This window comes from Brassica rapa, chromosome A04 (assembly GCF_000309985.2).
Source record: "Brassica rapa cultivar Chiifu-401-42 chromosome A04, CAAS_Brap_v3.01, whole genome shotgun sequence".
Taxonomy (NCBI): Eukaryota; Viridiplantae; Streptophyta; class Magnoliopsida; order Brassicales; family Brassicaceae; genus Brassica; species Brassica rapa.
Window position 1 is genome coordinate 18,051,590 of NC_024798.2, and position 24,628 is coordinate 18,076,217.

The 24,628-nt window shown below is 30.7% G+C and overlaps 4 protein-coding genes, 2 long non-coding RNA genes and 1 other non-coding gene across 7 annotated transcripts; 3 read left to right on the forward strand and 4 right to left on the reverse strand.

Moving 5' to 3' along the window:
- The first annotated feature begins 532 nt into the window (after window positions 1-532).
- LOC103865437 (protein HAIKU1) lies at window positions 533-2,243 on the forward strand. The gene has a single exon (XM_009143226.2). It carries the CDS (start codon window positions 861-863, stop codon window positions 1,887-1,889), a length of 1,029 nt encoding a protein of 342 aa, XP_009141474.1. The 5' UTR covers window positions 533-860; the 3' UTR covers window positions 1,890-2,243.
- Window positions 2,244-2,433: 190 nt separating this feature from the next.
- Window positions 2,434-3,752, reverse strand: LOC103865438 (multiple organellar RNA editing factor 6, mitochondrial). Its single transcript, XM_009143227.3, has 4 exons — window positions 3,332-3,752; window positions 3,136-3,233; window positions 2,993-3,058; window positions 2,434-2,788 (listed from the first exon to the last, which is right to left on the reverse strand). Exons 1-4 carry the CDS (start codon window positions 3,709-3,711, stop codon window positions 2,643-2,645), a joined length of 690 nt encoding a protein of 229 aa, XP_009141475.1. The 5' UTR covers window positions 3,712-3,752; the 3' UTR covers window positions 2,434-2,642.
- A 201-nt stretch (window positions 3,753-3,953) lies between these two features.
- Window positions 3,954-6,072, reverse strand: LOC103865439. Its single transcript, XM_009143228.2, has 7 exons — window positions 5,932-6,072; window positions 5,779-5,850; window positions 5,411-5,557; window positions 5,107-5,274; window positions 4,929-4,982; window positions 4,573-4,719; window positions 3,954-4,405 (listed from the first exon to the last, which is right to left on the reverse strand). The coding sequence occupies exons 1-7, from the start codon at window positions 6,001-6,003 to the stop codon at window positions 4,034-4,036; spliced, it is 1,032 nt and encodes a 343-aa protein (XP_009141476.1). The 5' UTR covers window positions 6,004-6,072; the 3' UTR covers window positions 3,954-4,033.
- Window positions 6,073-9,179: 3,107 nt separating this feature from the next.
- LOC117133664 lies at window positions 9,180-10,448 on the forward strand. The gene is made up of 2 exons (XR_004457600.1): window positions 9,180-9,415; window positions 9,705-10,448. It is a non-coding gene; the product is annotated as an uncharacterized LOC117133664 (long non-coding RNA).
- A 393-nt stretch (window positions 10,449-10,841) lies between these two features.
- Window positions 10,842-12,861, reverse strand: LOC103865442. Its single transcript, XM_009143229.2, has 7 exons — window positions 12,710-12,861; window positions 12,551-12,622; window positions 12,175-12,321; window positions 11,863-12,027; window positions 11,693-11,746; window positions 11,456-11,602; window positions 10,842-11,288 (listed from the first exon to the last, which is right to left on the reverse strand). The coding sequence occupies exons 1-7, from the start codon at window positions 12,779-12,781 to the stop codon at window positions 10,917-10,919; spliced, it is 1,029 nt and encodes a 342-aa protein (XP_009141477.1). The 5' UTR covers window positions 12,782-12,861; the 3' UTR covers window positions 10,842-10,916.
- Window positions 12,862-12,983: 122 nt separating this feature from the next.
- Window positions 12,984-16,404, forward strand: LOC117133673. Its single transcript, XR_004457610.1, has 2 exons — window positions 12,984-15,266; window positions 15,346-16,404. It is a non-coding gene; the product is annotated as an uncharacterized LOC117133673 (long non-coding RNA).
- A 1,467-nt stretch (window positions 16,405-17,871) lies between these two features.
- LOC103865444 lies at window positions 17,872-23,377 on the reverse strand. Its single transcript, XR_004457134.1, has 7 exons — window positions 19,680-23,377; window positions 19,522-19,593; window positions 19,260-19,303; window positions 18,979-19,192; window positions 18,794-18,847; window positions 18,474-18,620; window positions 17,872-18,316 (listed from the first exon to the last, which is right to left on the reverse strand). It is a non-coding gene; the product is annotated as an uncharacterized LOC103865444 (transcript).
- Between the last annotated feature and the right edge of the window lie 1,251 nt (window positions 23,378-24,628).

The following is a 24,628-nucleotide window of genomic DNA, read 5'->3' on the forward strand; positions in this document are numbered from 1 at the left end:
TTAATTTAATTTAATTTAATTTGTACGAATCGAATCAAATATCTAATTAAAAAAATATAATTTTTTTGGACATTAGGAACATTGAATCTCTAAGTAGCTACGGATCGAATTGGATCAGACAATAGTCGGGTAAAACGAATCGGATCACGAATATTTTCAATTTGAACTGTGTCCATCCCTAATCATACCCTAAGAATAATGATTTCTTGACAGAAAAATAATTAAAATTTTGAAAATAAAACTACAATAACTGCAAAAATCCTGATATGGTTTCCTCATAATTTTCCTTCTTAAATAGGAATCGAATATTAATTTCATGAAACGAATATATACTTTCTAGATTAGGAGAATGCTCTATTTGAGTGTAAAAACAACCTTTCTACTTTCGATATTTTCGTTTTGACTTTGTTTTTGTTAAAGCCAATTAAAAACATACACACACATTGGGACGATCTGGACACGTCAGCTCCACGTCACTCCAGACAGAACATGAATTAGAAAATAAATAAGACACGACCAAGTGGAAATCTCAAAATTTTCAATCTCATTTCTTCTTCGTTGACAGAAATTAGGGTTCATTTGAATTCTCCTCTCTCTCCCTCTCTGCTCTGAAGATCTAATTGAAATCAGGCTCCGACCTCTCGTGGGTCTCCTCGGATCCGAATACTAAGGTGAAAGACCTGAACTTTTTTTTTGCTCGTTATCACTTTTCTCTTGGGCAGAGCATCATTGATAGAGTATCAGAATCGTAGTTCTTTGGAAGTGTTATGCTTTAGTGTCTGCCAGAGGTTTGGACTTTAGCTGATTAAGGATCACTATCCGATCATATTTGGTTTCTGGATTGGTAGTGAGGTTTTAAGATGGATAGGCCTCGACAAACTGATCATTTGGGTGTGAATAAGACTGGTAAGAACATCAGAAAGAGTCCCATCCACCAACCCAACTTCTCTGCAAATGCTAATGCCACTGCAAGGCCTCAAGCGCAGCCTCAGGTTTATAGCGTTAGCAAGAACGACTTCAGAAGCGTTGTTCAGCAGCTTACTGGCTCTCCTTCCCGTGAAAGCCTTCCTCGCCCTCCTCCTCAGAACAATAACTCACCGAGGCCTCAGAATACTAGGCTGCAGAGGGTTAGACCGGCACCTTTAACGGAGATCAACCGTCCTGCTCTTCCTCTCCCTACCATGCCTTTGCAACAGCGTCCTCACAGCTTCGTCCAACCGCCTTTCCCACAAGGCACACAACAACAACAACCAGTGGTGGGTCATGGGGACCAGTCTTGGTCGAATACTGCTGAGTCTCCCATCTCAGGGTATATGCGTTATCTTCAAAGTTCACTTGGAGATCCAGGTCCCAGTGGTAACCATATGCAGCCAGGTCATGAACAAAGACCATATATACCAGCTCAGCCTCAGCCTCCGCCTCAAACTCAGCCACAGCCACTACAGCCTAGTCAATATCAACCACCACCGGGGTTAGTTCCTAGCCCGGTGCCGCGGAATCTTCCTTTCCCACAGTTCAATGGTCCTGTACCTGGCACACCCACTCTTCCCTCTCCAAGGTTCAGTCAGATGTATGGTGGCTTTCCTTCTCCTCGGTACGACGGTGGTTTTCCTTCTCCTTGGTATAACAGTTTTGGACCATTACCCTCTCCTACGGGTTACCCCAACATGTTCTCTCCTAGATCACCTTACCCACTGCTATCACCAGGAGTTCAGTATCCACAACCACTTAACCCGAACTTCTCGTTTTCACAGCTAGCTCAACCAGGAAGTCACGGACCCGGTGCAGGTGCAGGTCCTTCTCAGCCACCGCCATCTCCAGGGCTCATGTTCCCGCCGTCTCCATCAGGGTTCTTCCCAATCCCAAGTCCAAGATGGGGTGGTTACTAGGTGCTCTCTCTCTCTCTTCAGGCTCTTGTCCGGTTCATTGAGTTACGTAAACCACTTCATGTTTTTCTCATCTCTCCCTAGGTTAGTAGTCTGTACTATGAAAGAAGCTTAATCTTCAGAGGCTACAGTAGAATAGACACAGCAGCTGCATAGATGTGTAGATCGCTAAAAGGTGATCTTGTAGAGATTTTGTTCTTTTTATAGGTAAATGCTTTACTTGAGAACCTTGGGATGATGATGGTTACTTCTTTTATTTTGTTTGTCACACAATTTCTTGTTTTTTTTTGCGTATTTTGTACACACTCTTGGGCAAAAGTCAGTTTATATGATTTTGGGTATTTTTAAAGCAAGTTATCTCTGTGTTTTCACTTTTCACTCTAAAAATCATTATTAATGAACTTTCATTCTTCAGAAGAATACTTAATGTTAATGACAAAAGAAAATGAGTTAAAATCAATTAAAAAAATATTTGGATATGACATTTTTAACTCCAGTCTACAATACTAGAGAATTTTCTATTTTCCAAGTACATGAAGAAACAGACGATTGATAAATAATACTAAGTGGTACTATTTAATACGATTCGTGCAATCAAACAGAACCAACATCATCCATAATACCATCATCACCATGATCACAATTTACATTATTCGTATAGAGTGGAGCAAATAACAAACACCAAGAAAGGCAATACGAACGAAGTTCAAAAGGGGAAGGAGATGTTTAGCAAAAGACTCTCGAGTACTGAAGGTCTTAACGCATGTTATCTCTCCGTCGAACGTTTCTGGTTTTGTCATTGTACCTCGGTTTATCCGAGCTTCTTTGAGTCGTTAACTCCATTATCTTCCTCTGTCTCTCTGGTGGACGCGGAACCACTTCTCCATTCACAAACAACTCAGCTGCAATTTCAAAAAACATTCACCAAAAGAATTGATTAGCTATTGGCTAGAGAAGCCCTTAACAAGTTCAATCATTCATACACATGAACGATGGTTTGCGTGAAAAATAAAAGAGTTCAAAGTTTCATTTTTTTTAATGCGATCCGACAAATCTGATAGATTATTACACTGGACATAAAAGAAATAATCTTTTGATTAACTTACCTCCGTAGTCTTTGTACTCTGGATCAACGTAAGAATCCGGAAGCACGAAGAGAACTCCAGGAATCCCTGAAAACTCACAACAACCAAGACACATCAATTACACAATCATCTAGCTTCCAAGTTTTGTCGGAAAAGAGACATACCTTCGAGTTTGTTTGATGTCTCCTCATCAATCTCACAACCAAACCCAAAATACCTCTCGCACGAGACATTATAGATCTTCCTCTTAGCTTCTTCCTCACTAATAAACCAAACCAAAACTCAAAATCCATTAGTCACTTGTAGTGAATTCTAACGAAACAAAGGACTGTAAGAAGATGGACAAAAGCAAAATCTTACCTTCCGACAATTTTGGCAAGAGTCTGAACATAACAATCGATCATCTGCTGTCTACTCGCGTTTTCGCCGCCGGGCTTCTCCATGACGATGAGCCAATGCTCGTAGTCGCAGCCAGGAAACAGCGGCGCCATCTCCGTAGGTGCTCTGTCGCTAAAATTGGATGCGGATTTGAGCGGGGAATACGATCCACCAGACCTATCCATCCGGGTCCGGATCGTCGTCAAACGGGTCGAATCAGGGATGAATCCCATGGCTTGGAACAGCGCCGGTGAAGATCGACGGGAGATGAGGTTAGAGTGAGAAGGAGCGGCGGGTCTGGAGGTGGAGAAGAAACGGGTTGCGACGCGCGAGGCGGTGGAGCGGGAGAGGAGCTTCGCCATTGAGACCGGTGACTTCTCGGTGATGGTGGAGACTAGGGTTTAAGGAAGGGGATACAACATTCTGGGCCTGAAGTTTTTATTAATGGGCCTTATCATCTAAGGCTCATTTAAATGAGACAAATATCAAAGTTAATGTATATATTCGTTTTATGATTTTCCTGTGATGGTTTTGTTTTGTTATTTGGTTACTAATAATGTTCAATGTTTAATAATTAAACAAAATTTCATTAAGAAAGCAAAAATATTTTAGATGAATTTTATTATTTATGTTTTAAAAAGTTGATATAATTTGGTTGGTACATACACATACATATAGAACTCATCAATAGCTACATCTACCACCTGGTCCTCCATAAGAGAAACACATTCCATTAGATCCGATATAACCTAAATATGTAACCCTAAAGCATTCAACGTAATCAGCATAAAGTCTTAGCTTTTTTTCTTCAATATATGCTCTTTTGTAGTTAGAGTCTATAATGAAGACATTTTTAAAGTGTGCCGTCTTTAGAAAATCTGCAACTGGAAAATATCCATTTCCCATCGGAGGGCTTATCTCAGCGGTGGACATAAATGTATTTCCTCCATATATCACCTGAGAAGCTCCTTTGTTTAACTCTGTAAACAGTTCTTTGGGCCAGTAACCAATTACTTCATTATCTAGTTTAAGTCCCCAGTTTCCTGTGGAGATATCCTATTATATATGAAACAGTAACAAACTATTTCAAAAAGCATCAAAAAAGTCAAAACAATTGTACAATAGTATGATATAATCTATTCACCCGAGTATTTTTATAAAATATATAAAAACTTAATTTAAAAGTCTATTTAACATCCTATACGGAACGAAGAGAAACTGACCTGAAATATTTGCAGTGTAAAATAAAAGCTTGTTTTTCCATAGACAGATGATCCCGAAAACGGATTTCCAATTATTGGTTTGCGACTTAAAACAACAAAACCAGGACATTGTGTGTTGTAGCACCCAGTTTTACCATAGCCATCTCCCTAAAATGGAAAAATAAATACATTTGTAATACTATTTGGTACGTGAATAAAATAGTAAAGACAATCATCGACAAAAACAAAATCGACCAAAAAAAAATAGTAAAGACAATCAGTCATAGTCATCTTAGACTATCTAGGTGTTGATATTTTAATTCTATGTAGGCTAATTATTGTTCATATATGAATAGCAATAACTATAATTTACTCACAGTCCAATATATTGTAAACCGTGTGACACTGTCACCATACAATCTTGCATGCACCTAAAAAGTAAACATATAATTAGATATGCATGGAAATTTTAAAAATAGAAATTTTATTGAAAACATATTTATTATTTCCAGCTTATTTTATTTTATGACATATAAAAATAATAAGTTTACTTACCGCCCAACCAGCTTGTATACTATTAAGTTGACCTAAATATCCATTCTCTAACCAGATTTGACCTTTACTATATTGGTTATCTTGCAAATTTAAAGAATGAACACTTATTTCAGCCTCAGCTCCTCGATAGATACTTCCATCTAACATACTGGTCTCCATTGTTGCAAACTGTTAGAAACATATGTAAGTCATGTAATAAATATATTATTAGAATGTCTTAAATGAGAATTTGTTAGAAGGAAAAAAATAGTAAATGAGACTTGGGTAACTCTTTACAAAAGCAAATAAGAAGTGGAAAATATACGTGTTGACCCAAATGATCGGATGTGTTCAAATGAAAGCTCTCGGATCCATTTCGTTGTCTAAAGATTGGAACCGTTCCCTTTGGACAATGCTCTTTCTTTTCATAGTTGTCGCTTATTTCATGATCCTCATATGAGCTGAATGTTTCCTATTTATAGTATCACAGAAAAAAAAATAAGATTCTTAACATTTGATATTCTAAAAGGCCTATAAATCAAACTATTTTCAACAAAATTTTAAAACTTCTTTGTATGAAGGCGGATCCAGACTCTTAGATCTGAATAGTAAAACTTTCATATTCTATCTTTAACTAGAACAAGTTTCGTATCTCAATCTCACATATATGTACCATGCAATTTACTATCCCACCTGAATCTTGTGATTTTTCAACAATGGATGTTGGAAAGCCGGTTGTTTGTATATCTCAACACAATCAAAATCCTGCAAAACACAATTAAAGAGAAATTGTTAAATTAAAAAAATGAAATTGATGATAGAACAAACAAAAAGTTGGATTCTCACATTAATACTTCCTTCTGCACCTTGAGTAAACAGCAGATAAACACATAGACATAACGCTAGACGTAATGCCATTGATAAATTTTCCTTATTTGATCTCAAATTATATCTACGTTACTTTTCAGTGTATATATAAGCCAATTGAGGCTCCGAATCGTGACTGCGGTTTGAGCGGTGCGGGACAAGCGGTTCAACTGTGGTGCGGTTTTAACAGTTATAAAAATGTATATATATAGTGTATGTAGAGATTTTTGTTACTCTTAACTGCGGAGCGGGACGAGACGATGGTCACCATTCAAAGTCTGAGGTCAACATTCAAACACTTTAGTTATTCTTACCAAAAATTGATATGTGTTTTTTGGGTCAATATCTTTAGTTACCAAATGAATAGTAAAGAATAAAACCAATTTTGCTTATTTGTTAACTATTCATCCAGAAATAGTCAACTCACCTAAATTGGTGAATAAATAAGATATGTATTCTAATTTTAAATAAAATTATTTTAGCGAATTAACTAAAACAATATATATTGGCTATTATATCATATTATTATTTAAGAACACGATTAAGTGAAAACATTATAATTTGATTGGATCACTATTTCACAATGGTGACTCAGATAATTTCACAATAGTTATATGATTTTAATCATTAAGCATCTTTAAACTTGCTGACATGACATGTGATTAGACAAAAACTTTGATTTATAAATAAATAAACGTCAACTAAATCTAACCCACTTTAGTCAATACTATAAAGTAGTCAAATCACTATACTATTATTATATACAATCTTATCACTACTTTTGTAACATTATTAACAAGCAATTTTGTACTAAAATATGATTTTATACAATTTTATCATATTATAATGTATTATATGATATTTTATATTTGAGAAATATAAAAAAATTATATAAACTATATAGTTTTATGTCAAATTATATAATAAATAACTTTATATTGTAAATTTTAATACTACAAATTTATCAATAATTATCATATGATTAATCATATTATAAATTGTATATACAATGTATATATACATATATTAGATTCATAAGTTATAGTTTTAGAAATTTTAGTCAATGTATTATAAATTTAAGATATGATATTTGTAAAAAAACTTTATATGATTATTTTGTTAATTCAAAAGCATGTATTTAATATTTAAATATTTATAGTTGTCAATCAAGGTTGTTGCAATTTAATCCCTATATTTATTTTCCTTATTATCAATATTTAATATTTGAATCTCTATAGTGGATTTGTTTTATCAAAAATCAGTTATAATCAATTGACGAGATATTTTCTCTCTTAAAATTATGTATTTAAAATTTAAATATTTATATTGAAACCTGTCAACAAAAATTCTGTGAAATCTATATACGAAATATTCTCATTTAGCTTTATCAACAAGATATTCCAAAAATAATATTACATTATAAGCATAAGATGTTTTGAGAATTTATTAGAAAATATTCTACTTCTTAGCTAAATCATTGAGAAACGTTAACCAGTTTACTATATATAAGATATTCACAGTAGAAGAAACAAAGTATTTGAATTTTCTATTCTGAACTTTTTATGTTGATATTTTTTTCCTTATTTTAGAACATTAAGCTTTTATATATACATATTTCACGAGAGCTGATTTTTCTTTTGGTATATATGCAGATGCTTTGTACTTCATAGCTTATCATGAAAGCTAACTTCCACCAATTTACTACTCTCTCCGTACCAATTTACTACTCTCTCCGTTTCAAAATGTTACATATTTTAAATTTTTCACACATTTTCAAAAAACACATTGAATTTACCTTTTTGTGATTTTCTCTGTTCCATAATTTTAAGCCAATAAAAATCTAATAAGTATAAGTGCAATTAAGATTTTTGAAGTTTACAATTAGTTAATAAAATATGCATTGAAAATGCAAAAAAAAAATATTTTTTTTTTTGAAACAATTTTTTTCTCTAGAATATGTAACTTTATGAAACGGAGAGAGTATATAAATAATGCATTCTCAACACAAAACAAAGTGACTAAGGAGATGATTGGTTGTGGACCTTGGGGTTATAGATGCTCTGGACAACCAAAATTTAGTGTATTAGGAATATTTTTCTTGTGCGGTTAATACTTTTCTTGCTTTTGATTAGTAGATTTCTATTATTTTTTGAATGTTAAGCTTTATATATATATATATATTTTTTTTTTTTTGGTTTGCTGATTGTATGTTTTATATACAGATGAACTATTATGAGTTTTTTTTCGGAGAAGAGATTTGAGGTATTGTGAGATGTTGTTTTGATGTTGTTACTGTCAAAACTGAATTATAAAAAGAAAATTCAGAGCTTTTAGTATCATTCTCTCTTTCTAATTTATTTTCTGTTTTGTATATTATATTCCTTCAGTTTCAAAAACTAATGCAACCAATAATCAAACTAATAATTATAAAACATAATTGGTCACATAATTTTTAATAACACAAAAATTAACATAAAAACATCTTGTATTTTAAAACATCAAAAACTTTTCAAAACATCAACTATTTTAGAACAAGAATATTATACGCAGAAGATCAAGGTCTGAATATCAAGGTCTGAATGTTACTTTCCGGTAATTTAAAAAAGGAGTCGCTCAGTTTCCGATATGTTCCTGTTGTCAAAGAATGTCTTAACAAGAATTGCCAGGTGGGTTTTCTAATAAATTATGTTTCTTTATTTTTGGGTTCTGTGAAACTCGTCAACAGTTTGCTTCATCTCACGACCGGAAGCTTCTAAAAGATTATGTTCCTATCAACACCTTGCTTCATCCTTCATCGTCGTTGACTATCTCGACTGATTCGTCGGAATCTTATCCGTCGTTATCTCACGTAGAGATCTTTCTCTTGCCGACGTCGGAGGGATCGCTGATTAAACGGCAGAAGATGGAGAGTCCACAATCCAGCAGATCAATGAACGTTCTGGGATCCGTGTAACATCAGTCTCCGTTAATTGTTTTTCCTTTTGACGGTGATTTTAATTGTTTTTACCTAACGACGGTGATTTTAGTTGACGTTGCCTTGATACCGTCAACTATAGATGTTTGTAAAGACTTTGCAATTTTTTTTTTGAAACTGTAGACTTTGCAATTTCCTACAATTATAGTTTTGTGCCTATTTATAATCTTCAGTTTCAGTGAATCTCTCTTTCTCTCTCTTCTGTAAAGGTATTATATTTCAGTTTTCTGATTTTGATTTTGGTTTATATGCAGATGAACTAATAAATGATCATATGTCCTCTTCCTTGTGCAGTAGAAAGAGGAGAATATTTTAAGCTAAAGATATTACTTTTATATTTCATGGATGATTTTGAAAAGTTATGCATAACATGATCAAGTTAATATTTCAGAATTATCTCAAAGGAATCGTGATTGCAAAGAAAGAATGGGAATCAATTCTAACAGATATGATATCAGTGGCTCAACGACCAAAATATCAATATTTGGGGTAAGCTCATGACAACCTTTCGTTTTGTTTTCCCTTACATGTTCTTTTAGAGAGAGAGAGAGAGAGAGAGAGAGAGGAACAAATTTAGATTTTATCTATTAAACTCTACGGCATCACATATGAATTAATGTTTTTTAGATATTTCTATCGATCAAACCCATAAGTTGTAAGATGTTTTAATTTTTTTTTTCATTTGAGTGATTTTAAAAATGAATATATATAGTTTTGTGTAGTTCACAATAAATAAGAAAAATATTAGGCTAATGATTTTGTGTTATTTTTTTTGAAGGGGAAGAGATGGATAAAGAGGGATATGGAGAGAAAGAAGTATTTAGAGAAAGAGTGCTTTCGGATAAAGAGGGATATGGAGAGAAAGAAGTATTTAGGGACGTCTTCCGACCGAACTCTACGGAGTGCTTTCGGACATCGCCTCGCTCTCTCGATCACCGTATTTTGTGTCTTGTCGTTTTTCTTTCATCAAAAGAGAGTTTCATGGAACCACGGACTTATATGCTAAGGCTTACTTGCATTCTGGTCCAGACCCATGTATCTCTTGAACATTATCCTTTAATATATCTTTTGGTTTGACCAAAAAAAAGAGTAAAACAATATATGCAATTAATTGGCATGATATTAAATTAGTGAATCCCTTCGGTTGCTAAAAAAATATTAAATTATTTTTTAATATATTCACCAACCATGATATATTACATAGATATTTACATATAAACAAAAAATATGTACTTTTATATATAATATACTAATAAATAAATTTATGGTAACATACACCAACAATCATAAATTATATAAATTTTTTCACGTATATAGGGAAGCTAATCGTCTAGCAGATGGATTAGCTAACTATGCGTTTTCTTTACCGTTTGGCTTACATTATTTTGAGTCGGCTCCAGAGCATGTTGCTCCTGTTTTGTTGGAGGATTGTAATGGGATGCCCAGAACTCGGCGGGTTTGCCTGTAGATGTTGATTTTGTTTTGAAATAAAAAGTAGGAGACTCATGTCTCCTGTCGTTTACCAAAAAAAAATAAAAAATCTTTGATATCTTATATTAGTATTTAATTAGAAATAGTAGTGAAAAGATTTATGTGAATGATGAAACATATATGAAATTTGTTTCTTAAAAAAGCATAGGCATATTCCTTCTATCAATTTTAAAGACTTCTTCTTTTTAGTATAAAATGTCTAATATCAATTAATATTTGTTAAAAGCTTTCCTCTATAATATAAGCGTGTCATTTTGTTGAAAAGGCATAGACTTCAATTATTTACTATTGCTGCAAGATGTGTCCTTTTATTTTATGTTTGATTTAAATTCACAAATAATACGATAATGTATGCTTTGTTATTTGGTTAGTAATAATGTTCAATGTTTAATAACTATACAAATTTTCATTAAAATTAAAAAAATATTTTGAATGACTTTATTATTTATATTTTTAAAAGTTTACATAGTTTGGTTGGTACATATATGCATAGACCTCATCAAACACCGCATTTGCCACCTGGTCCTCCAAAAGAGAAAGACACTCCACTAGATTTGCTATAACCCCAATATGTAACCCTAAAGCATTCAAATATATCAGCATAACGTCTTATCTTTTTATCTTCAACATAAACTCTTTTGTAGTTAGAGTCTATAATCAAGACATTTTTAAAATGTGCCGTCTTTAGAAAATCTGCGACTGGAAAATGCGCATTTCCCATCGGAGGGCTTATTTCATTGGTGGACATAAATGTATTTCCTCCATATCTCACCAGAGAAGCTCCTTTGTTTAACTCTGTAAATAGCTCTTTGGGCCAGTAACCAATTACTTCATTGCCTAGTTTAAGTCCCCAGTTTCCACTGGAGACATCCTATTGCATATGAAACAACAACAAACTATTTCAGAAATCATCTCAAAAGTCAAACAATTGTACAATAAAATGATATAACTATTCACCATAATTATTTATAAAAAATATATAAAAACTTAATTTAAAAGTCTGTTTAACATTCTTATAAGGAACGAAGAGAAACCGACCTGAAATATTTGCAGTGTAAAATAAAGGCTTGTTTTTCCATAGATAGATGATCCTGAAAACTGACTTCCAATTCTGGGATTTTGACTTAAAACAATAAAACCAGGACATTGTGTGTTGTAGCACCCAGTTTTACCATAGCCATCTCCCTAAAATGGAAAAAAGAAATTTTATAATACTACTTGGTGCGTGAATAATTATTATTCATATATGAATAGCAATAACTATAATTTACTCACAGTCCAATATATGGTAAACCGTGTGACACTGTCACCATACAATCTTGGATGCACCTAAAAAGTAAATATATATAATTAGATATGTATGGAAATTTTGAAAATATAAATTCTCCTAAAAACATATTTATTATTATAATTTTATGAAATATAAAAATAATAAGTTTACTTACCGCCCAACCAGCTTGTATACTATTGAGTTGACCTGAAGGTCCATTCTCTAACCAGATTTGACTTTTACTATATTGGTTATCTTGCAAACTTAAAGAATGAACACTTATTTCAGCCTCAGCTCCTCGATAGATACTTCCATCTAACATGGTCTCAATTGTTGCAAACTGTAAGAAAAAAAAATATGTTAGTCATTAAAGAAATATATTACTAGAATGTCTTAACAACTAAATGAGAATTTGTTGAAAGGAAAAAAAAACGTAATTGAGACTTTTGTAACTATTTACAAAGCAATTAAGAAGTGGAAGATATACATGTTGACCCAAATGCTCGGGTGTGTTCAAATGAAAGCTCTCGGATCCATTTCGTTGTCTAAAGATTGGAACCGTTCCCTTTGGACATTGCTCTTTCTTTTCATAGTTGTCGTTTTTTTCAAGATCTTCATATGAGCTGAATGTTTCCTATATATAGTACCACAGAAAAGCAAAAGAAAAATAAGATCCTTTATATTTGATGTTTCTCAAAGGTCTATAAATCAAAGTATTTTCTACAAAGATTTTAAACTTTTTTTGTATGAAGGCATCCAGACTCTTAGATCCAAATCGTAAACTTTCATATTATATCTTTAATTGGAACAGGTTTGTATCTCACATATATGTACCATGCATAATTTAGTATTTACTATCCCACCTGAATCTTGTGATTTTTCAACAATGGATGTTGGAAAGCCGGTTGTTTGTAAATCTCAACACAATCAAAATCCTGCAAACACACAATTAAAGAGAAGTTTTAAATTAAAAAAAAAATGGAGTTGAGGATAGAACAAACAAAAAGAAGTTGGACTCTCACAGCAATACTTCCTTCTGCACCTTGAGTAAACAGAAGATAAACACATAGACATAAAACTAGACGTAATGCCATTGATAAATTCTCCTTATTTCTCTCAAATTTTATCTAATATATCTACGTTACTTTCAGTGTATATGTAAGCCAACTGAGGTCAACGTTCAAACACTGCAATTAATTCAATTAATTCAACTTTGTATACATACCAAAAGTTGATATGCCTTTTTTGGTCAATATCTTTAGTTACCAAATCAATACAATAATGACACAAGAAACTCTCCAAAGATTGACACATAACCTTTTTAAATCATTGGGTGGGGGGGGGGGGGGGGGGGGGGTTTGACAATATTCTTCATTAGGATTTTTTATTCATTTGAATCTCGCAATTGATAAAGAGACCAAAGTTTCAGTTCTTTATTTTTTTGTTTTGAACAGATCCGGGAGGAACAAACAACGACGCTACGCCTCAAGATCATCTCACTTCTTCGACGACTCGAGAATGCGTTGCTGCCCATACTCACCATATCCATACTAGCGGTTCATACTCATCTCCACCATACTATCACCGTATTTATTCAAATAGAAAAAATATAACATATTCCAATATGTTTGGAGAGTTACTAAAATGATATGGCTAACTTGTAAAATTCATCAACCGTAAATAACGTCGGTCTTGCCACCGTGGCTGTAGAATGCTAAAATAACAAAACGATGGCGAGAAATTTGTAAGTTTTACTGGCAAAGAGCTTGAAGATATTAAGAAAACAAACATGTATGTTAGAATTGAACTATAATTTTTGTAAATCGTACTAAAAATAAAAAATGCTATCAAATTTTTCTTCCAACAATTTCATATATCTGATGTGAATTACTGAGTTTCTTTATATGTTTGTCAATGATCTTACTTAGGAGTTCGAAGTCGAGCCTTAAAAATAACTCTTTAAATAGCTCTTATTCTCTCCGCATATAAATGTATGGTGTTTTAGTTTTTTTTCTTGTATGCAAAAGATTAACGTTCTACATTTAATTAATGCATTTTGCTTTAAAAATGAAATCAAAATCAAATTGTAAAGTGGTAAGTGGTTGAATTGTTTCGGTAATAAAAATAAATAAATTAGGTAAACCTAAAATCAAAAAGTAATAGACAAAAATAAATATTTAATTTTTTAATAGTGTGAATAACTTTTAAAATCAAACATTTGTATCTGTAGGGAGCACTTCATTTTTCTCATTATAAGCAGGTCCGGCCTGAAAATTTCTACAAAAACAAAGGTTGGAAGCCTACAAATAAAAATGGTGGCCAAAAAGTGTCGAACCTGTCACCTCAGGGAGAATTGTTAGTTAGTTTGACCATCTTGCTGATACAATTAAGAATTTGGCCGAAACATTGATATATTATCAACGACCAGAAGCCGAGGCTTATAATGCTTCTGTCCAGGGCATATACTGTATTATCCAAAAAATGTTTATGTTATTTCAATTTAAAAGTCTTTAGTCAGAAAAAAATTCTTACTTTTTCTTTTCTTTTATCTATTAATTTAGAGTCCTATTTAAAATTACCTATGGAATATGTTGTGACTAAATATAAAAACATGTTTCATATGCAAATTTATATGGTAACCAATATACTTAAATTAAACCAACCTATAATTATACTATCGACATTACCAATATACTTGCATGTGTATCTCATCGTCATTTCCCAGCGAAGAACCCTATTTCCAAGCCAGCTTGATTCGATTCCACTAAATTTCTGATTTGAAGAAACCTAATCCGGAAAAGATATCGATAATTGGTGTTACCCCAATTTCCTCTCATCATACAATAGTTCTCAGTCGAATGCTTTGTGCGCATATTCCCGGTTTGAGCATTACTGTTCTGGGTTTTGGTCCAGTGACATTGATGAATTCAGCTACAACCATTGGTAGTTCTCCAATTTCTTATTAGTAGATTTTCCAAATGTACAACATTGGCATTCACCTCTGATTGGATCACTGCCTTTAAGCTTTTTCCAAATGAGTGTTTAAGTACTTATTATGGTTGTCGTTGATTTGCTAGAATATATATTTTGCTTGGTTTTATCTATAAAGTTTTGATCTTGGATTTTATCGTTATATGTTGTGGACTCGGAAAAGACACAAATATGAGTATTTGTAATGATATTTGATTCTAATTCAAGATAGGCCCGTCTAACCATCTTGATGAAATCAAATATTCTGAATGCATGGTGAGCTAGCTCGGTGACAATGAACATGATTTTATAATCTCGAAATTGAAAACTAATTTTGTTTGAACTCTTATATACAGTTTTGGAGTAGGTTGTTGCCCAACGCTAGACAGGAGCTCCTCAAGGATTGACAAGCCGTTCTGTTTGAGCAAGCTCACAAAAACATTTGCAGTTCCAGATACAACGGCCTACTGCTTGAAAGCTTCTCGCAGATTGTTTCATATGGGAAGTCCTTCCAACAAAAATGATCCACAGGAAGTCTTGCATGCAACAGATCAGCAGCCTCAAAAGTTTAAAATAACTGTAAATCAGTTGATTGTACCATATGTATAGGTGAGTTGCAAGAGCCCTCTGTAAATCAAAAGATTAAAGTAACTGTAAAATAAGCTTGCTAATTTTTTGGCTCTTGCAGGTATTTGAAACTCCGTGCTCGAGACAGGGAACGTGAGTTTAGGATGCAAATTGTTCTTCCTTCAGGGTTCATGCAAGCTTCGTTGAAGCGAGAAAAAATTTTAATTCCACTTCTTCTTTCTCTATTAAACTACTCTACAGCTGATGTGTAAACCGCTGGAAGAATATAGTTCCCAGCGAGGGTCGAAGTGATCTGATTATATATGTGGTGGTGATAGTTAAATAGATCTCGTGTTAAGAGTTTTGCTGTCATCGGCTTGATTTGAATTTGTGCTATATCTCTAAATATAAATATATCATAGGCTTAAATCTGAGCTTTAAAACATGGGGCTTAATAGCCGTAGCAGCACAACTTTTGTTTCTCTAGCATTCCCTGTTTTTTCTTATGCTCTTTGAATATCAACAAAATTTACAGCTATAATACGTGAGTTTATCTTCGAAAGTCTATAAAACTGATTCAAAATATTATTGAATTATATAAAATAATATTTTAATAATAAAACAATTTAAAATACTAAATAAATATGTAAAAAAATTTTAATACATATATATTTATTAACTAATACATATCACATATAACTATTTTCTGATAAAAGAGTGACACGAAAATTGTATAAAAAATAACAAAATGACACCAAAGCAAAATAGCAAATTCCAAAACAAACCCAAATTCAAAAATAACTGAGTTATTACTATATTTCTTGAATTGAAAATCAAAACTCGCAACCGAATCGAAACCAAACCAATAGTCAAATACAATCTGAATGTGAACCAAAATTTATAAAATATCATCAAATCATAAAAATTTAGTTTAAAAACATAAATTATATATAAATATAAACAATCATGCGCAATCGCGCGGGTCAAAATCTAGTAATATATTAAATTAGAATACTCTTACATTTCCTCCCAGAATCTACCAACTACAATCTAACGAAAATAAGTTATTAAGATGGGCATCACTAAAATTTTCAGTTGTCAAGAAAATAAAAAATCTTCTAAATATATGCTTTTGAAGCGTGTTTAAAGAAACACTACCTTTTTTAAAATACCGAAATCAGATAAAAAAATTTAATGTCACAAAGAAATAATTTTATACAATAATAATCATCATAGTACCAAATTATTTTTAAATTCAGTTATATCTCTACTTTTTAATAATTTTTCAATATTTGTTTAAATTGTATATAAATATAAAACTTACGACTAATGTTGATATATATTATTTACATAGTAAAAATGATTTATCATATCAAACAATATATAATTTAAAGAAGAAATCCGGCAGGGTAGAGCGGGTAATTTACTAGTGAATAGTAAAGAACTAAAGACCAATTATGCTGATTTGTTAATTAATCATCCAGAAATAGTCAACACACCTATAAATTGGTGAATAAATAAAATATGTATTGTAATTTATGATAAAAGTATTATAGCAAATTAACTAAAATAATATATATTGGGTATTATATAAAAAATATATGAAATTATTTCTTTATGATATTAAATTATCAAATGACAAATATATTCACAAACCATAATATATTACATAGATATTTACATATAAACTAAAAATATGTACGTTTATATATAATATACTAATAAATAAATTTATAGGATAACATATACATCAACAACCGTAAATTATGGGGAAATTGCCACAAATAGCACATTCATAGTACCACTTTTCATGTTTATACTAACCACTTTTATCCTTACTTTTAATGAAGGGTAAAAAACAATTATATCCTTAGGGTTAACTAATCTAGACTTAGGGTTTAGAGTTGAGGGGTGGAGTAGGGTTTTTGGAATGTGAAATTTAGGATTCTAATAAATATATAAATAAGTACTTAAAAATATATTAAAATTTTGAAAAATAGTTTCAAACATAATTTTCGTTTTTCCAAAAGAAATTTCAAAAAAAATAAAAAAAATTCAAAAAAAAAAATTTCAAAATTTTTTTTTATAAAGAAGGTATTTATTATATATAAATAACTAGGGCATAAGAGTCTTTTGCCACGTAATGAAAAATGTATTTTTGAAAATATCTTTTTTAGTGGTTGTAAAAATGAAAAGTGGTATCATGAAAGTGGTAAATATGTAATTTCCCCTAAATTATGTGACCATACCATAACATATGAAACTATCTTTGATATATTATATTAGTATTTAATTATATATAGGAGAGAAAAGATTTTTGTGAATGATGAAACATATATGAAATTGGTCTTCTTAAAAATGCATAGACATTTTTATTCTATTAATTTTAAAGACTTTTTTTTTCATTTTTTAGTATAAAATGTCTAATATCAATTAATATTTGTTAAAAGCTTTCCTCTATAATATAAGCTTGTCATTTTGTTGAAAAGGCTTAGACTTCAATTATTTACTATTGCTGCAAGATGTGTCCTTTTATTTTATGTTTGATTAAAATTTACAAATAATACAATAATGTATGTTTTGTTATTTGGTTAGTAATAATGTTCGACGTTTAAAAACTATACAATTTTTTATTAAAAGTAAAAAATATTTTGAATGACTTTATTATTTATCTTTTAAGAAGTTTACAAAGTTTGGTTGGTACATATACATAGAACTCATCAAACACCACATTTGCCACCTGGTCCTCCAAACGAGAAAGAATCTCCAGTAGTTCTGCCATAACCCCAATATGTAACCTCAAAGCAATAATAGACATCAGCATAACATCTTAGTTTTCTATATTGAATATAAACTCTTATGTAGTTGGAGTCTATAATCAAGACATTTTTAAAATATGCTGTCTCTAAAAATTCTGCTACTGGAAAGTGCCCATTCCCCATTGGAGGACTCATTTCATCTGTGGACATAAATGTATTTCCTCCATATCTCACTAGAGAAGCTCCTTCGTTTAACTCTGTAAACAGCTCTTTGGGCCAGTAACCAATTACTTCATTATCTAGTTTAAGTACCCAGTTTCCACTAGAGATATCCTATTACATATGAAACAACAACAAACTATTTCAAACACCATCCGAAACACAATAATATAATGATACAGTTTATTCACCGAATTATTGTAAAGCAAAATATAAAAACTTAATTTAAAAGTCAGTTTAACATCTTTATAAGGAACGAAGACAAACTTACCTGAAATATTTGCAGTGTAAAATAACGGGTTGTTTTTCCATAGACAGATGATCCCGAGAACTGATTTCCAATTCTGTGATTTCGACTTAAAACAACAAAACCAGGACATTGTGTGTTGTAGCACCCAGTTTTACCATAGCCATCTCCCTAAAACGAAGAAATACATTTATAATACCACTTGGTACGTGAATAAAATAGTAAAGACAATCCAATCATAGTTTCTTATTTTAATTCTATGTAAGCTAAGTATTATTCATATATAAATAACAATAACTATAATTTACTCACAGTCCTTTACAAAAGAAAACAAAATTACTCACTGTCCAATATATTGTAAATCGTGTGACACTGTCACCGTACAATCTTGGATGCACCTAAAAGTAAACATATAATTAGATATGCATGGAAATTTTGAAAATATAAAATTTCCTAAAGGCATATTTATTATTTCCAGCTTATTTTCACATAATTATTTATGGAATATAAAAATAATAAGTTTACTTACCGCCCAACCAGCGTGTATACTATTGAGTTGACCTGGAGGTCCATTCTCTAACCAGATTTGACTTTTACTATATTGGTTATCTTGCAAATTTAGAGAATGAATACTTATTTCAGCTTCAGCTCCTCGATAGATAGTTCCATCTATCATGGTCTCAATTACTGCAAACTGTTTAAAAAAATATGTTAGTCATATAATAAATATATTATTAGAATGTCTTAACAACCAAATGAGAATTTGTTAGAAGGAAAAAGAACGTAATTGAGACTTTTGTAACTATTTACAATTTGTCGCTTCTTTCAAGATCCTCATATGAACTGAATATTTCCTATATATAGTATCACAAAAAAACAAAGGAAAAATAAAATTCTTAACATTTGATGCTTCTGAAAGGTCTATAAGTTTTCTACAAAGATTTTAAAACTTTTTTGTAAGAAGGCAGATCCAGACTCTTTGATCTGAATCATAAAACCTTGATATTCTATCTTTAACTGGAACAAGTTTTGTATCTCACATATATGTACCATGCATAATTTACTATCCCACCTGAATCTTGTGATTTTTCAACAATGGATGTTGGAAAGCCGGTTGTTTGTATATCTCAACACAATCAAAATCCTGCAAACACACAATTAAAGAGAAGTTCTAAAATTTTAAATAATGGAATTGAGGACAGAACAAAGAAAAAGAAGTTGGACTCTCACATCAATACTTCCTTGTGCACCTTGAGTAAACAGCAGATAAACAAATAGACATAACACTAGATTAAATGCCATTTATAAATTCTCCTTAATTTCTCTCAAATATATCTACGTTACTTTTCATTTTTTCAGTATATATAAGCCAACTAGAGCTGGGCAAATTATCCGTGAAATTTGATCCGATTTGTTATTCGTTTCGATTCGATTTGGATATTCTGGATATCCGTCAAGGTTCGAATCAGAGCAAATAGCAAAATGTGATATATGTACAAAACAAAGCAAATCACAAATATTGTTTTTTTGGAAAGCCGGATGTCCGATCCGTATATTTAAAAATATATTATGTAATTGTATATGCAAACTATTATATCTATACATATTTTATGATATAATTTGGTTAATTTTTTATTTTAAGTTGTTTAAAAAAATTGTTTTGAGTTATTGCATATTCAATTTAATTTTATGTTAACTCAAATTTTAGCATATGAATTTTCTTATTAGGCTTGTTAATATTGGATTTTGCTTTACAATTTCCATTAAAATGTTAATGTATTAGTATGCTATTATTATTTTTATTTTAAATTGATATTTTTACATGTTTTTATTTAATTTTAATGTTATATATAATTTTTATTTTTTATTTTAATATAATTAGCGGATCGAATCGAATAATCTATAAATATTTTTTAAAAAAATCAGATATCTGAAAATTCAGATATTCATAATTTTATGGATCAAATCAAATAACAAACGTAAATATTCGTCTGGGATAAAACGGATCACGGATACTGCGAATTTTCCGGATAACCGCTCCGGTGCCGAGGCCTAAAGCCAACTGAGGTCAACAACCATATGTAATGCCACTGCAGTTCATGTCTTTAATTATAATCTTGCCAAATATTGATATGCGTTTCTTGGTCAATATCTTTAATTTTTATTTTGTCAACGGTCAATATCTTTAATTACCAAGTGAATAGTAAAGAACTAAAAACCAATTTTGCTGATATGTTAACTAATCATCCAGAAATAGTCAACACACCTAAAATTGGTGAATGAATGAAATATGTTTTGTAATTTTAAATAGAAGTATTTTATCGACTTAACTAAAACAATATATATATTGGTTATTATATATAACGATATATGCAACTAATATATTGGTTATTATATTTCATAATATTCAATTTTTATAAAATGATAAATATCTTCACCAAACATAATCTATTACGTATGTACATATAAACTAAAATAATTGACTTATATATATTATACTAATAAATAAATTTATATGATACCATACATGAACAACCATAATTTTGTGACCATACTATATAACACATGAAACTATCTTTGATTTCTTATATTTAGTATTTAATTAGCTATAAGAGTGAAAAAAAATATGTGAATGATAAAAAATATATGAATTTGTCTTCTTAAATAAGAAATACACTTATTCCTTCTAGCAATTTTATAGACTTACTTTTCGTATAAAATGTATAATATCAATTATATTTGATAAAAGCTTTCCTCTATAATATAAACTTGTCATTTTGTTGAGAAGACAGAATTCAATTATTCATTATTGCTGCAAGATGTGTCCTTAATGTTTGATTAAAATTTACAAATTATAACGTATTATTTTAAATTCATTTATTATTTTAAATTACTAAAATAAATAATAATAATTTCTTATAAAAAATACACGGCCGTTACTTCTGTTGGGAACAGGTTTTGATCCCGCCCAATGTTATCTCTACGTGTCAGTGGCTGATTGGTTATAAAGATATGCTTCATCTACATCTGAATCCTCCTATCATGCCTCTAATTTTGTTAAGAGTTAGTTTTTTTAAATGATGTATCTGACTAAGAATGAAGTTGTGAAGCTATCACCGCACGCACGGGCATCAGAGATGTGGAAGATGAGGAACTAAGATGCTTTTACTTCGGAATGTCACCTTGACATCTTTCTTTTGTGATTGCTTTGTACACAGCTTGGAACGAGAAGAGACAGATGAAAAATATTTACTCTCCCCTCCTAGAAGGACTATTGGCCCTCTATATCAGTATTGAATAGGTTCAGGTAAAATCTTCGGTTCGCTTTGGTTTGGTATACAATGATTTTGGTTCCACTTGGTGGCGTTATGCTTTGATAGATTTAAAGTGGTATCTGCCAGACTAAATTCTTGATGACGCAAGGTATATACTCACGATCACCGAAGAAGGTTACGTTGGAGAACTGAACGGATTTGTGTGTATTTCTTTGGTGCGGGATCGTATAGTAATTACAGAAATTAGGTAGGACCACTTCCTTCAAAATTAGACAGCTGCCACATTATACAGTAGATCCTGTAATTTGTTCCTCATGGAGTCCTAGTGAAGTTTAAGATCAATAATTTTTTTTTCCGGTAAACCCTATCAGATCCGGTCGGTTCTGAGAAGAAATGTAATTAGTGATATATAGTGGACTTGTCCGAAAGCATACCACACTGTCTAATCTGAATTTGAAATATCTTCTGACTATTTCTACTAGGGGTGTTCAATCCGGATATCGGTTCGGTTTAGGTTCGGTTTTTTTTGGTTTTCGGTATTTCGGTTAGTAAAATATAACTACCATTCTAAATCCATATTTACTTCGGTTTGGTTCGGTTTATATACTGTTGGTTTTCGGTTTATTCGGTTTTATACCAAAAAACATAATTATTTAGTTTGAGATCATATTATATGAATTTTAGAGTCATATTGTCAACACAATCATTTATTAAAAATATATTACATGTTCAAATAAATGAACAAAAAAGTAAAAATGCTTCTACCATCAAATAAAATAATAAAATCTATAACTAAAATCAAAGCTTGAAATTTTTGAAAATAAAAATATGAAACAAAACTGAAAAATGAAAGAAAAGTTTTTCCACTCTTCCATATTAGTGTTAATTAAAGTCTTGCTTTCAATTGAATACGAAACTCTGTTTGTTTACAGATAAGAAAAAAGTTGTGGAAATTTTCCATTAATTATTGTCCATGAAATTTATAATCTCCATATTAATTTAGTGAAGACTAAAATAAAGCAAAAAGATCAAAAGAAGACTTAGAAAATAAGATGTTTGAATTGCGATGTATTGTTATTTAATTATAGTTCAAGTATTTTACAAATTAGGGTTCTTTTTTACTATAAAATTATGGTTATAGTTATTAACACAAATTTGACTTATGTAATAAATAGATTTTTATGTATTGTTATAAAATAGATACATATTTACATGTTTCTACTTTTAATTGGTTTTGTTCAGTTTATTCGATTTAATCGGTTATATACCAAACCATATCCAAATCCTACGGTTTTTATAAAATTATATCCATTCGGTTTATATGGTATATACCAAAACCAAACCATATTGTTTATTTCGGTTCGGTTCGGTTTGGTACGGTTCTGTTTTACCATATTGAACAGTCCTAATTTCTACAGAGTGAACGGGTCGTCTGTTACATAATATCTATATTATTAAAGTTGAAGTACACATTGAGATTGTTTGGCAATATTGATAGTAGTTTAAAAAATAGTACTGTTTGGAAACATGAATAGCAGTAAGTTAGAAAAAATAATAATGGGCTTATGCTACTAAAAAATTAGAAGTCCATTACATTATATTAAAAAGTAATGAGTCTATATTACTTAATATATATTTAAATCAAAATAATAGTTTAAAATTGATTTATATCAAAAATTCATTCTAAAATATACATATACTCAAAATTTGATTTTTACTAACATATTTTCCAATAACTATTATAAAAATATTTTTAATATTTATAAGAAAAATATAATATAAAGCCCAATTTCAAACACCAACTTAAATTATGATTTTTAAATTTCACATTAAATTTTTAAAATATAATTTATGTGATTATTTATATGATTGTACATATAAAATATTATTAATTATAAGAAAACTATTTGATGGTACGTATTAAATAAAATTAATTATATGATAAAAAATATTTTGGAACCTATGATGACACATATAAGATATATATATATATATAATAGTGATTAGGAGTGGGCATTCGGGTTCGTTTTCGGGTCTTTTTGGGATTCCGTGTTCATTTCAGATCTTTGAGGATTTGGTTCGTATTTGGATAACCAATTTAAATAGGTTTGGTTTGAATATTTGGATAGAAAATTAATAATTATTTAAGTATTTTTGGAGTTTTGAGTATATTTTAACTATTTAGGATATTTACGTTTGATTATTTGTATATATTTTCAAGCATTTAAGCTAACTTAAAAGTATCATATATATTATGGATGTTTTTATATATATTAAATCTAGAAATAGTTGATATATATATAAGTATATAAATCTATTTTGGATACCCAAAGTACTTCGGTTTAGATCATATTAGATTTCAGTTCTTCAAATACCAAAATTTTGAATAATTCGGATATTTAATCAATTCCGGTTCGGATTGAGTACTACTTATTCGGATTGGATCGGTTCAATTTTTTGAATTCGAGTTTTTTGCCAAACCGTAAATAGTGACATAAAAATCAAATAACATTATATTTAGAAAAAAAAATATACCCGCACGGGAGTGCGGATCAAAATCTAGTTAATAATTAAAGCTTGAGTCTCTCTTCTTTGACTCATGTTTGTTTAAATGGAAAAAGCAATAAATCAGAAGACCATGAAACCTTCCTCCTTTTTAGTGTGTATGCCTTTAGTCACAAATATTTAGGGTCTAAGATAAATGTTGAAGTGTTAATTTAAGGTTTAAGATAAATGTTGAAGTGTTTACACTACCCGCTCGAGACTTCGAGTATATAGAGTAATTTGCAAATAATATTCTTTTGTCGAATATCCATGTTCATTTATTTCTAGCAATAGATTTTTCGGATCACTTTAACAAAATGAAAAGCTTTTAAACAAACTGTTCAGTCGGTGTGTACTCCA